Genomic DNA, 14,652 nt, shown 5'->3' with positions numbered 1-14,652 from the left:
TTATTCTGTTTGCAACAGCTTTTTACAGCTTAATGCACTTAATGCACTGTCAATCTTATCTTCGGATTCTATGTTGCTCTTACCAATTTGGAAACTGAACTATAAGTCATTTGACTCTTACAAGTCAAAGTGGCCAGAAACTGAAAGAAGGCTTTTGATTACTACTATTTAATCCAATTTCTATTTTTTTTTTCAAAACAAATGTAATTTCTATTAAAAATTAAATTACATCGAAACAGAAGGCAAGCGGACAACAAGCTGCGCCGCTACCCCTCTTTGAATCGCAAAACTCAATCTTTTAACAACTACATTTGCTGATCTTGGAGTCATAACATTACTATGCATGACCCGTTGTAATCAATTGCAAATTACAACACCTTAGTTCAATTTTACTTACATTACCTTCAATAAAAGACTTATATTAAAAAAAAGGTTTAATATTTGATGAATAGGTTTGGTATCCATCATATTTTGATTTTTGGATCATGCAATTCTATTTGAACTCTTGCCATTTTATCATTTTTGTAATTTGGTGTTATGTTATTTATGTTCTAAAATATGTTTCATATCAGAATACACACCTTACAGATTTAGCACTTACTGAAATCATATGTAATTCACTCACGTCTATTTTAACAACAATATACGCCCATTCTTGATATAATTTCCTCTAAGTTTTGGTGTTATATTTGCCAACATGAGTTATAATATGATTTGGACTCTTGATCTAATCATCTAGTGGTTGTAGGAAGTATATAACCACCAAGAGCATTTGAAACTCAAAACACATAACAAAATCTTACACTTTCCATCACAAAATATGCTCCCAACAAAATCTTAACACGTCGACTTGGTAACGAAATGTGATGTCAAACGGATTGCACAAATATTTGATTACCAACCATAGATTAGTCCTAATATACATAGTGCAACACTTAAAAGACTTACAATCATGAATATTTTTGGTTCTTGCTGCCCATGATTGACACACATGTTTCTTGACTCTTTTCTGCACTTGTAGCAAAAATAACATCCACATCTACACATTGTAGATAATAATTAAATTTAATAATCAATAATATAACTAAATTAATGATTAAAATTTTAGAAAATTAAAATTAAATGTAGGAAGGAAGGAGAACAAACCTGCAATGAATAATGTTGCAACCACCAATATGTTCTACACAATGTCCACACTTAGGACACATCCTCCAATTATTTGTCGTGCAAAGAACATCAAACGCAACTTCGTTTTCGTCCATGTTCCCCTCACAAATCGAACCAACGTGCCATGGAACTTTACACATGTAACAAAAAGGTTTCTTGCAATTAGGACACACGCGTCTCTTCAAATTCCTATCACCACACTCATTCAAAATCAACTCTGAGCACTCTCGGTTTGGGCAGTAAACCCTGTTAACCTCTAAAACTATCGAGTTACATAACACGTCACACCATTTTTTAAACAATTGGTGTGTGATTTTGGGACGGCATGATAAAGGTTCAAGAGAATGTTTGCATGTTGTAGCGGGACATTTTATTTTGGACACATTGTTTTCGAGTTTCACTTGGATGTATTTGATCATGCAATCGGTGCAAAAAGGGTGAACACATTGATAGTTGTTTATGAACTTGTCGGTGAGAGGAACCGGTTTGATGCAAATATCACTTGTGAATGTTTCTTCTTCTTCGTGCTGATGAGAGTATGGATTTTGATTCCTCATGGTATCAAACGAATTTGTTATGAAAATTAAGTATATGGTAGATGATATTAATAGTAATTTGATAATACGATAATAACTCTAATATAATAATTGTTATATTATAATAAAAAAATAATAATAATATAATAAAATTAATAACAATAATATAACAATCATCATCATCATCATCATCGTACTCAGTATATCCCACCAATAGCAAAGCTATGATAGGGTCTGAGGAGGGTAAGATGTAGGCAGCCTTACCTCTACCCCATAGGGATAGAGAGGCTGCTTCCGGTGAGACCCCCGGCTCGATAGTAGTTTTGCATCAAGCCTTGGACATAAGGCACATAGCACTCACAGCTGATCGGTGCATGTACCCTTATCTTTCAGCTATCAACGCCACTACATGATGCCTGATTAACCGTCCGTCACTTTTAACGTTATTTTCACGAGATTAGTAAAATAACGTCAAAATTAGTGCAATTTCACTTTTGCCCACCCGAGGGTTCACACATATATATATCATATGTGCGCACCGCAAGCAGGGCTAACAATAATATAACAATATGATAATATAATAATAATCATAATATTTTATTATTATTATTATTATTATTATTATTATTATTGGTTATGGTATTGTTGATTCTATTTTTTGAAGTAATAGAAAAAAAAAACACCTGCTAATTAAAAAATGATAATCCTATATTTGGAAGAAATTTCATTCATTATGGAATGGCTCACCCAAGGCTACCTAAATTCCATTCCACCTCTCATTTCCTTCTACCAAAACGCTACCTAAATTACATGTCTAGTCTCTAAACTAAACTAACTAGTAAATTACCCGCGCGTTACGCGGGGAAATCAGTCAATAAAATCCAAAGGTGGTAACGGAGAGTCAACGCGAATTAGGTCGATAGTTGCTACGTTCGTTATGTATTGGAACTAAACCAACATGATTAAAATAAAAAACAAAAAATAAGTAGCGGCAAAACCCGGTTGCTGGTGCCTGGACGTTGGTAAAACCCGACGGTGAGTCGACACGAATTCTGTCAATGTCGGTTATGTTCGTTACAGTATATGCAACGTTGTTACAACCCAGACGTTGTCGGTCTTGGACATTGAAGCGGTGAGTCTACGTGAATTCGGTCAATTTTCATCACGTCTGTTACGGTATCGGTTGTGCTTATTACAGTACCAAAACTAAAACAAAATACAAAATAAAAGTTGAGGTGGACCAATGGGGTGCGTCGGTCGTTAAAATCAGGTGTTGATAAAACCCAAATGTCGTCGATCGCGGTCGTTGAGGCTGTGATTCTATCGGAATTTGGTAGGTTTACGTCATGCTCGTTACGGTACCGGAACTAAAACAAAACAAAAAAAATCATTCGGTTACATTCGTCACGATACCGGAACTAATGCGAAAATACATAAAAATTTAGGTGGACCAATGGGGTGGTGCGATCACTAAGCTCGGACGTTGTTCAAACCCTAGCATTATCAGTCCCAGGCATTGAAACAATGAGAGTAACGAATTGGGTCGGTTAGAACAAAAAAAATTTATGTTCAGACGGTTACCGTTACGTTGGTTACGGTACTAAAACTTATAAAAAAACAAAAGGAAATAGTTGGATGAATGTGGTGCCACTTGGCCCAATCAGGGCCTTGCGGCACCAACATTCATCTTACTATATATAGATAATGCCACCATGGTCTAATAGGTATCGTGTTGTGAAAGCTCGGTTTTAAATAAAGTTTATAACCACCTCCTATTCTTGACAACCATGTGGAAGCCGGGCACCATAGCTGCACGATCCACCACCTCATACTATGACACACCGGGCTCCTCAAATTTCGATAGATTGGGTTATAGAACGACTATTGCTATGATTTACTTCATATGCATTCGATTTGGTTATAACATAGTTTCAATATGACTGCCTATAAAAAGAAATCATATTTGGTTATAGACAGACGGTTGTTTTAACGATCTTTAAACTAGTTTCAGTATATACCCAAAAAGTTTATAAATTAATGAATTTGGGGTGAACCTAGGAGCAACTGTAAGATTGTTGTCAAATGACCAAAAGGTCACGAGTTGAAGTCAGAAAACAGACTTTTGTGTAAATACAGAGTAAGAATGTGTACACCTCGTGCACCATTCCAAAACATTTAGTATTTGTTTATTTATTTATTTATTTTTTTTTAAATATATTTTAGGGGCCCATATTTTATAGTCACCCAGGGCCCTGGATTTTCAGGGATTCTCGGAAACAGCCATGGTGATGGGAAATAAGGCCGGGCGGAATAAAATTCAGATTCCAATTTCATTGAATTCTAAAGAACATACAGACAAGTAATATTACAATTTGTAAATTTCTCATACATTTACATTCATTGCACATCTGTTTTTTCGTAGTTGGGGTGCGTAATGCGCCATATAATACCTCCTATCAAATTATTAATTCCATGAGAAGCCATAGGCACAAGAAGGCTAGATGATAAGATTGTTGCATAACCATAAGCAAATCCAACGAAAGTCGCCCCGCGATAATATAGTAACGTTAAACAACACATTTTAACACGGGTCGGTTCGTGTTGACTGTTGACCCACCGACACTTTTGACTTTTCTATAAATATATTTTAAAAGCTGGTTACCTTCAATAAATAGAAAATAGAAGCTGATATGTTCAGAAACTAAAATTAGAAGTTACCTAAAAACATTACAAAAAAGTTCATCACATCAAGTGGAAATAATTGCAAAGTTTGTTTAAGCCATACCAGTTTGAGGGCATTTTGGTCATTTTACCTATAGCCAAAAGTGTAATTTACTAAAAAGAAAAAAAGAGTTCATACCAGATTGCAAAGGAGAACTTGCGACCGCTTCCTAAATGTAAAATCCCAAATAAGGCAGCAACTGCGCTAGCGCTTATCAAGTTGGTTCCAAATAGCGGAAGCAATGCACCACGAAAAAGGAGTTCCTATACGCACGAAAATATTTTATTTTCAAAAATTTTTTTACAAAGGGTACATTTGGCAAAATTAGGTGTAGCTTTTAGTCAGTTGTATAGAAGTGTTTGTAAAAGTAGTTGTATTACTTATAAATGCAAAATGACACAAAAATATGAAACACGGATATTATGCTAGGTACATGATTATCGTGAAAGGGTATTTGGGTAATTTTCCGAGAGCTTTTTTTTATCAAAAGTTTAAGATCTTTAAGCTACGTGCCAAACATACCCATAATACAAAGAGAAATAAAGATTTGTGTGTGGGTCCCACTAAGTTAAGAGTAGAAGAATCGGAACGGGCCCCACAATATAATGCATGGAGTTAAATGATGTAAACGAATAAAATCCAACTTTCTCTACTCTAACCTCACTAATGCCGGGAAGAAATGCCACAATTGCATAATCCAGCGGCTCAAGCGATGTTAAGACCTGCATAAATATACAACAAAATCAATTATGGATAGCTCGATTCGGGTCATGTTCTATCTTAACTTACAAAACTTAATGGTAAAGTTAAGACTTTATTTTTAACGAAAAGGTCATTCTTTTGCGTTATTAAACTCCTTAACTTCATGTAAAAAGACCTCTTTAAGTTTCGTTTCAAAAGTCTAGGGGGGTTAATCATGCAAAAATGAAGTCCAAGGACCCCTAGGCAAATTCAAAGAAGTTTTTTCAACAATTGCCCCACTTTTAATTCATAAAACCTTCTAAAACCTTTTATTTACAAATTTATTAATATTAAAATATTGAATTTAGTATGATACACAAATTTTTGAGAGAAGTCGAAAACTATAGTTTTTGTCCCGGTGGTTTGTTTAAATTTGCATTTTCTGTCCAAAAGTTTAAAATGTGCTATTTTTGTACCTAAGGTTTCATTTACATTGCAATTTTTGTCCATAAGGTTTCGTTTTCATTGCGATTTTCGTCCCTGTGGTTTGTTAAAATATTCTATTTCAGCCGAAAATATGTTAACAAAAAGGACGAAAATTGCAATAAAAATGAAACCTTAGGGACGAAAATCGCAAATTTTAAACTTTTGGACTGAAATGGCAAATTTGAACAAACCACAGGGACGAAAACGCAGCTTTCGCCAAATTATTTGTACAAAATTTTATAGAACTTTGGACAAAAAGCATTTCGGGTCAACGGTCAACCCAAACTGTTTTGACCCGTTAAAAGTATTACTCAATCTTAACCTATCACCCAACCCGTCCATTTTGCCACTTATAATATCAGAGTCATGGTTTACAAAGAACCTGTTGATTGGATGCCTCACTAGACTCAGCAAAATCAGACCATGTTTTCAGTAATAATAACCGAGAAGACGATATGAGTACGACTAATCCCACTATCAGTTGCAGATGCCAAATCTCAAAATTAACTGTAATCACAAAAGTGCTTTTGATTAATAAGTTTGTATTTTTATTTTTTATACATTCTGTTTTGTGGTCCCGTTTCTGTTTCAAACGTAAACGGGACCCATATTCAAAGATCATATGAACTTTTGCCGAATTTGCAAATAAAGTCCCTGGACTTTAGTTTACTGTTAATAAATCCCATAACGTGTACAAACTCAACGAAAAATTCATGGGCTTATTTCTAACAATTACGTCATCATTTTTGCATAATTAAGCCCCTTAACTTATAAAAATCAGGGTACAATTGCTGAAAATGTGGACTATAAGACTATTACTTTGCACGATTAGATCCCTAAGGATTTAATCACACAAAAATTGATCTTTTCGTTCTTTTTCAGAAAAAAACTATTTTTTATGTTGAATATAGAATCCAAAGAGTTTATCTTACAAGTTTTAAATTTAAGGGATTTAATCATGAAAAATAGACCTTCCTTTTTTGCATATTAAGGTTTAACGTTTCATAAAAACGACCTTTTCGTTGATTATCGTAAGTTTAGGAACGCAATCGTGCAAAAGTAAAGCGTACGGACGGATACATAAATTCAATGAAAGCCCGAAAGGATTTTTCACATTTGCCCGAAAGTTTCTTGAAATTCTACAATCTAAACATGTAAATATAATGAAATTTAGAAACTTTACATGATATCTCAGAAGAGCAATCAGCTATAGGCCATCCTTGTAATGATGCCAGATGAGAACCCTGCAAAAGGCAACAACATATTTTCATATTTTTTAAAAAACTTATTCCTCAACTCTTCACAACGTAATAATATGCATGATGCTGCTAAAAGCAGTGCGAATCAATATCTCACCTGTCGAATAACTACTCCCACGAAAGCTATGAAACCAGAAGTCAAGGTGCAAGCTTGTATAACAGAACTTCTAGGAGCAACAGCAACCGAAGCCCGTGACTCCAAATTATTAACTGAATCAGTTGATGAGGATTTGTCCGAACTTCCATTTTGTTCATCCAGTGAACTTTCAGCAACTTTTTGTAATTCTTTTGATTTCTTCAACCTTTTTGGTGCACTTTTGCTTGCGTATATCCGAGTGTCGGCATGAAATCGCTGCAAAATTGAATTTTTTTTCGTTATAATATTACACTACATACATTTTATTTGTAGTCAAACACACAGACAAACATATTACATATATAGTTAAACATTGCAGTTTTCACTAACATAAGGAGCATAATGTATGAAAACATACCATAAACAATAATCTTGGTCGAACATTTTGAAAGTATGCGCGTTCATACCTCCTACCCAATAAAAGCACGAAAAGTTATTCAAATTTACAACAATTTGCACAATGGTTTATTACATCAATACATCTGATCACTCTTTAGTATCAATAACTTTAATCATTATATTATATTTTGTTGAAATTAAAATCAAAACTTTTTGGATCAAGTGGTTTAATAGTACTAAAGCATTTGCATATATTTTGCTAGCCTTTCAACCAGTTCTAGTTTCAAACCGGTTTTGTGCAAATGGGTCGGTCTAAACACAGTTCATGGTCGATAAAATTCGTGATTTGGTTAACATCCAATATAGAGATTCCACTAGTATTCTACATCTATCTCTGAAACCATACACACACACAAAAAGTTCTGTGCTTTTCTTAGGGGTGTAAATGAGCCAACCAGAGATCGGCTCGCATAAAAAAAAAAAAAAACCCTCGAATTGGGCCGACGAACCCAAGCCTAAAAACAGGCTTGTTTATTGAATTATCCTGAGCAGGAGCTGGCTTGCGAGCCTGTTGCTAATTTAATTTTTATTTAATATATTTGATAATTGATATATATTTATTTAATACTAATTATTATTATATATAAAATATATGATAAAAACAACAAAATGCTGCTCGAGCTTCAAAAACTAACTACTCGAGCACTCTATAAGTTAAACGAGCCCCTAGTTTTTGGTGTCATGTCAAATAAATTCAATATGCAAAGACACCAGTCAGCAGATCAAAATTTGGGTGTTTGTTTATGGAAATAAAAAGAAATACATACAGCAATGAATTAATAAAATAAAAGTGGAATGAAAGAGATAAGTGCAGGTGCAGATAGGGAGAAGATGGTACTTTGGTTGTAAATACACCCAATTGCTTCTTTCTTACAAACAAAATAAAATAAAATAAAATAAAATGAACCTTTGCTTGTGTTTTTTTTTTATTTTTCAAAAAAAGTAATAAAAAAATACAAATCTTCTTTTTCAAATAATTAGACTCTTTTCTCTTACTCTCTCTCTCACCTCAAGTTGGAAAGTATCATTTTTCTTTATTTTATTTACTTTTTCTTTTTTTATTTTATGAAAAAAATGCGGGAACAAAACTTTTTTCTGGCTTTCTTCCAATTCTTATTTCACATCATTAGATTAGACTCGGGTACACATAGTAAGAATGGAAAACTCATACATTTGTCGATACCTTCCTAACCTACGGTATACTATAACTCAGCATGTTTAAAAGTTATAATTGGAAACCAGTTAAAGTAGTATTCTAATTACTGGTTTTTATTAGTTTTATAGTAAGTATAAACAGAGGTGTACAAAAAAACCGATTTGGGACCGGTTTTAGGCGAACCGAACCGAATCGGTTTGGGTTTAAAGTCAGTTTCACCCAAACCGACCCAAACCGTCAGTTTCAGGACCGGTTCCCCTTAAGATCTACCAAACCGGTTTTAAAACCAAACCAGTTTAAAAAAAACCGGTTAAACCGGTTTATAAACCGGACCAAACCGACGTGACCAGGCCGGCCTATCTTGCTTCTGACCAGTCATTGACCAAACCGGTTCGGTTGGATTTAAAACCGGTTTTATACACCTCTAAGAATAAAATTGAATATATGCTAAATTGGTGATTTGATAGGCACTGTTAACAATGGACTTTCAGCCCAGATGCTGGCCCAATGATTCCACCCACTTTATAACCCAAATACACTCAAACAAAACAAGCAAGTTATTATTGTAGCAAAATGTGATAAATCAGATTTAATATAAAAGAAAAATTGGATTTTAATAATCTCAACTTTGATTTAAAGAGCTCGGGAATGTTTACAAAGTGTTCTAACTTTGAACATATTTTCCCCCAGTGATCTCATGGTAACTGAAATTTAACCCCATTAGTTTTTCTATGACGTGGACTGCTTATGTGTAAAATAATAAAAATCCTATAGTAACGTAATAAACAATCCTTAGATCACAAAAAGACCGATTTTAACGTAACCCGAATCATGTTAACATAAAATTCCATATAATTAGACTCTATATACAATTTTAGGGTCCTCGTGTTCCTTGTTCCTCGTACATTTTCTAAGCCGAATACCCGTTACATTACATTAAATATTCATAATACATAAAGAAAACCACATCAGAGTGATCTTTTGGGAGATTATTAATGTATAGATAGAAACGGAACAAATCCTCGTCAACAACCCGATCAGCATCCACGACTTCCTCGTCACATGTCAAAACCCATAAATCCCGCGATTTTACTCTTTTTATGTTACCTCTACAAAACGGGCAAGATGACGATCTTGTCTTCCTAAAAACATAAATAAATAACATGTTAGTAACTTTATTGAAAATTATTATTGACATAATATTATTAATGTGAACAAAAAAGTGTTTCGGATCAACACAACCCGACCCGTTTAATTCTATAAAAAAATAAAATGTTTTGACCCAATATTGACCATTTTGTCACGTTTATTAATGTACTAGTTTTCAAATGTTAGTGACATACCAGTCTCGATAGCAGTTGATGCACATCGCGTGACAGCAACTAGGCAAAACGATCTTCGTACACGATTCTAAGCAAATCCCACATTCGTTTTCTCTTTCTAAATCGAGATTTTTTAAACCAATTTTGTTTTCTGGTTTATTTGTACTTGATCTTGCTTCTTGTGAACCGCCAAACATGGGATATTCATGCTCCACCAAGTCAAGGTGTAGTCTTTTCAAAGATGGCAAAATAACAGCTGCATATATGTTATATCAGTCTTCATCAGAAAAAAAAATATATATTAAAAAAAATGAATTTTTTTTTGTCTTTTTCATCAAAAATATTTAAATGGTAATCACTTGAAAACTAAGGAATTTATAAAAGGAGTGTTAGTTATCAAATTTTTAAAGGTATATTAGTTTTTCTAAAAGAAGAGTTGGTAAATATCAAGTACATATCATGTCGAGTCGGGTAGACCCGAAAACACTCTTTTTGTCTATTTTAGAAGGAATAAAAAAAATTAATGCTCCAAAAATGTTTACAAAACCTATCATCAAAATAATAATCTGAATATTTAATAAAACTCTTTAGGAGGCTGTATGCGTTAAAAAAAATGAAACTTTTTGACATTTTCAGCAAAAATATTCCAAACCATAGTAAATATCAATTTTTTTAAGATATATTTTCTTTTGAAAGGAGAGTCGGTAAAAATAGGCGCGTCAAGGTAAATTTTCAGTACGGGCCAAATCGGGTTGGGTTAACCCGAAATCACTTTTTTTTGTCTTTTCTAAAAGGAATAGCAAAAATTAATGCTATAAATATGTTTACAAAACACTCTTACTAAAATGATTTTTTGGATTTTTAATAAAACTATTTAGAATTTTTCATGCAGTAAAAATACATTTTGGCCGGCTCACGCATGTAAACGGGTCAAAACCGTCACCTCTACTTAAACATGAAATACTAAGTATAACGGATAAATAATGCATTAAGTGTAGTAAATATGTAATAACAAACCGTAAAATTCACTTATTGTTGCCTTCCTTCCATGTCTAGAAATCTTCGGTCTTCCATCCGTGTATACCTACAACACAAGATTTTCGTATGATGATATTTTTTTGTAACCGTGAGAACCTGTTACTAGAAAATTCACGGGCCCACCAATACCCTGCTAAAGAGGGTTAAAGGCAGAAAACCAGTGGAAGCTGGATTCAAACCTAAACCTTTGCAACTCAAGTTTACAAATTGTTGAAACGTATAAACGAATTTGAATTCGGAAGTTATGGAGAACAAACCTTGTAGACAAGAACATGAACAAGATTGAGGTATCGAGGCAACAAGCAAGTGCAAGAGGAATCGATCCATTGAAGCAAGAACATAACGAGCGGTGCTAATTCATTGTAAACTAGTTTCATTTGGAATCTTGCACCATCTTTAGCTCTAGGAATTGCAGCTGCCCTGCAAATACAAAGATTTGATTAACACAAAAATTAAATAAAACAAAATTTAAAAATGATATTTTTAATATATATTTCTTTAATGCCAAAATCAGCATAGGAGACATAAGGAAGCTTATATTAATTAAATCATAACTTGATAAAACTTAAAAGCATACATTTAGGTTTGTAGAAATTATAGTCCAAACACATGAATATATATTTCCAAGTTTACATAACTAGTTTTTTAAAGCTAAAAACAAATTGGTTACACATGGGTAGTGTTTAGCCATAAATCATAATCGACCGAAAAATCGCTACTTTCAGGATTTTCTCATAAAATAATTATACTAAATTCTTAAAAAAATATTTGCTACAGTTTTATAAGTTTCTTAGCCATAGACTGTCATTTTCCCATTTTTTTAAAACTAAAATTTTTATAAGAAAACTAACTACAATTTCAAGACACTACCTAATTAGTACTTCCTAGCTTAATCACCTGGTGTTTATTTTGGGATTTTTGACAGTTAAAAACATCTTTTTTACCAAGAGAAAGTAATGTTAAAAAATTATACATGAGCTGCATAAAGCCATAAACAAGCTTAAACTCAAACCCCTTAAAGCTTCTAGCTTTTTTAACACTTAAAACTCAAGAATTACACTAAAACCTTCAAGATTTTCAAGAACCAGAAACACCCTTTTTTGGAAACCAAAAAAGACTCAAAACCCAAAAAAAAAAAAACATTTCAAGAATCAAAGAAAGTTGAATGAAAAGAGCTTACAGAGCATTGGCATGTTGAATATCAGCCTCAAGAATCTTCAAAGATTCCATATCCATCTTCTTCTTCTTCTTCAATAATAATAATGCTCACCTATGCAAACACACAGTATATAGTTATATACACAGGTATGTATGTATGTGTGTTTGTGTGTCTTTGTTTTCTCAGAAGCAATAAAAGCTTAGACCTTTTCTTTTTGAGAAAATGAAAATAAAAAGAAGTCTTGGCTTTGTTCTAAAATAATAAGAGAAAATAATAAAAGGAAAAGACAAGAGTGGGAGGAGAAAGAGGAGGAAGATTTGTCTTTTATTGTAACTTTCTTGAAATGGGTGGCTTTGAGTTGGATAGTTAAAGTAAGTTAAGTTCTTGATGGTAATTAATGAATCTTATAGAAATTTGGTATTGATTTTGATTAAAATATAAGAGTGTGTTTGTTGGTTTGGGTGGGTTTGTTAAAAGTTGATTTTTTTTTAAATGGTTGTCTTTTTATTCATTTTTTTTATCTATGTTTTTATGTCTTTGGTTGGTATTTACAAGACATCTAAGAACGCATAATTTTTTTTATTATATTACCATATAAAATGTGGATAAAAATACAGTAAAATAGTTATGAATATCATGAAAGTGTTTTTGATATGAGTTTTATTTTTAAAGATTATGGAATTTAATAATATATACAAGGGGGAGCTTCTAAGAGACCCTCAAACACCTCTTTGGCTCGGTATGTATATTTACGTGTTTTCGTCTGAAAATTTTTATATCATGTAGTCTGACCTCCTACATAACAAGGTCTATGACTTTCAACTCCCTTATATCCTGAGTTAAGCTTCATTACTTAATATATGTGTAAATCTTCAACAAACGTGGTATAATTGTTCGTTTGGGAGAGGATACAAGCCTCACCCGCAATCTAGGGCCCGCTTTTGTCGAGGTTATGTTAGAGATTAGGATATTTTTATTAATTTTAAGTAACTTCAGCTCCAATTGTTTTATAACATATATGGGTGATTCGTTACCAAGAGCCTGACTTAATTTAAGCCCACAGGAGGATTTTGTTTATTGTTATTACATTTATAGTCGATCTTTAGAGATAAAAATTTGTATATAAGGGTCTTTTTTTTACTCGTGTGGAGCATCAAAGAATCCTTAGATGATCATCATGATCATGGCAATTGTATTTATGTTGGTCAGGCAGATATATTTAACTCCAGAAAATAAGACGGTACTTAAAAAAATTACAATCTTTATGGATATTTTGTTATATTTTAATCTAATTTAATACATTATAATGTAAAATAATTTTTTCTTGTTAAAAATGCTTTTCTTCTCTTTATTATAGACTTAATTGAATAACTGGGTGGTTTTTTTAATCATTTTTTTTCTTGTAAATCTAAGTACGTGGCTAAATATATATTGTGTGTATTTGTTTTGTGTTTGCAAACATTATAATTCAAGTTGAGATTATTAATAAATTAAGGAATAGGATGTCATTCATGGGGTTGAAATAACTTACCCCACCACTTTTTTTATTTAAGTATTTTGATTTTTAACTTTTATAATAAAGTAACAAAAAAAACTCATACTAAAAGCATAGTACTTCTGTCACTCTTTGAATTTTTTACACCAAAACACTTTACTTTGGAAAAAATATAAATTTTTATTTAAAATAAAAAAAAAAGTCAAAATAGGACAACTATTAGATGATGGTACTACCTGTCTTGTAAAGTTTACGTTGATACACCAATAACATAGGTTTATTAATAGGTATTGTTATTAAACCATTATACTAGAACTTTTATATGAAATTACAACAATTTTTTAAGCTTAGAACCCTAAGTGTAGACAAGTTGAACCAATATTTTTTCAAAAATTGTGTTCGATAGCATATAACAAGATATATTAATATCACGCGACGCCGGTATTGTATATATATAGGTTCATCGGTATAGACTAATTGTCCCACTAGAAGCAAATCTCGAATAATAAAAAACAAACAAACTATAATCTTCCATACATAAATGGAAAAAACTCATAAAATGCTAAAGTACTGTTAAAAGATCAATCATGAAAATACTTTCACCATCAATTTTCACTAGTGGTGTTCATCGGATTACAGGTTATTCGGTTTATTCAGATCGGATTACTCATATTTGAAATCCTATCTGAAATCTGATCCAGATCGAATTAGAGATGTTCATATCCGATCCGAATCTATCCGAATCAGGGTTGGCTCCGAGAAAGCAAAAAACTTTAGGGCCGGAGACGAAAATTGCCTAAAGTAAAAGAGGTATTTTGTTGCGTTTAAGCAGTTTAATTTTTATATGGGCTTACTTGGTTATAATTTAGGTTGTGTAAAAAATTTTTGTATATAAAGAGAATTAAACATGTATCAAGTGAGGCTAGAACTCACAACCAATAATACCTATTTGCCACTAGACTAAGCTAGTGGTTATTTAATTATGTTTAAACATTAAATATACATATTTTTAATAGAAATGCATATAATTTTTTTCAAAAAATTTTATTTGGGCCTAGCGAGGTGTCGAGACTGTGGCCGTCGACCACCCTGCCAC

General features: G+C 32.6%; 3 protein-coding genes across 3 annotated transcripts; all 3 read right to left on the bottom strand.

Moving 5' to 3' along the window:
* Window positions 1-1,724, bottom strand: LOC143636515 (E3 ubiquitin-protein ligase RSL1-like). Its single transcript, XM_077104090.1, has 3 exons — window positions 1,147-1,724; window positions 949-1,039; window positions 1-99 (listed from the first exon to the last, which is right to left on the bottom strand). The coding sequence occupies exons 1-3, from the start codon at window positions 1,722-1,724 to the stop codon at window positions 1-3; spliced, it is 768 nt and encodes a 255-aa protein (XP_076960205.1).
* A 2,716-nt stretch (window positions 1,725-4,440) lies between these two features.
* On the bottom strand, window positions 4,441-7,116 carry LOC143636513 (uncharacterized; the record flags this gene model as incomplete). The annotated part of the gene is made up of 5 exons (XM_077104089.1): window positions 4,441-4,688; window positions 5,085-5,147; window positions 5,975-6,099; window positions 6,776-6,836; window positions 6,949-7,116. Coding segments are annotated over 5 exons (567 nt in total), but the record flags the coding sequence as incomplete, so codon positions are not given.
* A 2,324-nt stretch (window positions 7,117-9,440) lies between these two features.
* LOC143636536 (E3 ubiquitin-protein ligase AIRP2-like) lies at window positions 9,441-12,166 on the bottom strand. The gene is made up of 5 exons (XM_077104107.1): window positions 12,083-12,166; window positions 11,160-11,322; window positions 10,882-10,948; window positions 9,886-10,120; window positions 9,441-9,684 (listed from the first exon to the last, which is right to left on the bottom strand). The coding sequence occupies exons 1-5, from the start codon at window positions 12,136-12,138 to the stop codon at window positions 9,474-9,476; spliced, it is 732 nt and encodes a 243-aa protein (XP_076960222.1). The 5' UTR covers window positions 12,139-12,166; the 3' UTR covers window positions 9,441-9,473.
* Between the last annotated feature and the right edge of the window lie 2,486 nt (window positions 12,167-14,652).

This window comes from Bidens hawaiensis, unplaced genomic scaffold, assembly GCF_021521415.1.
Source record: "Bidens hawaiensis isolate Kalapana, Puna unplaced genomic scaffold, B.hawaiensis_p1.1 tig00007984_1, whole genome shotgun sequence".
In the NCBI taxonomy this organism is placed as follows: Eukaryota; Viridiplantae; Streptophyta; class Magnoliopsida; order Asterales; family Asteraceae; genus Bidens; species Bidens hawaiensis.
This window is presented reverse-complemented; position numbering and strand designations above follow the sequence as displayed.

What these genes read in the sequence shown, in the direction of transcription:
- LOC143636515 (XM_077104090.1), bottom strand. Translation starts at nt 1,724, where the DNA reads ATGAGGAATCAAAATCCATACTCTCATCAGCACGAAGAAGAAGAAACA. An exon ending in TGCAACATTATTCATTGCAG is followed by an intron (nt 1,040 to 1,146) that starts GTTTGTTCTCCT and finishes TACAATGTGTAG; the next exon opens with ATGTGGATGTTATTTTTGCT. An exon ending in AACCAAAAATATTCATGATT is followed by an intron (nt 100 to 948) that starts GTAAGTCTTTTA and finishes AATGACTTATAG; the next exon opens with TTCAGTTTCCAAATTGGTAA.
- LOC143636536 (XM_077104107.1), bottom strand. Translation starts at nt 12,138, where the DNA reads ATGGATATGGAATCTTTGAAGATTCTTGAGGCTGATATTCAACATGCC. An exon ending in ATTCAACATGCCAATGCTCT is followed by an intron (nt 11,323 to 12,082) that starts GTAAGCTCTTTT and finishes TTGTATTTGCAG; the next exon opens with GGCAGCTGCAATTCCTAGAG. An exon ending in AACAATAAGTGAATTTTACG is followed by an intron (nt 10,121 to 10,881) that starts GTTTGTTATTAC and finishes ACATATATGCAG; the next exon opens with CTGTTATTTTGCCATCTTTG.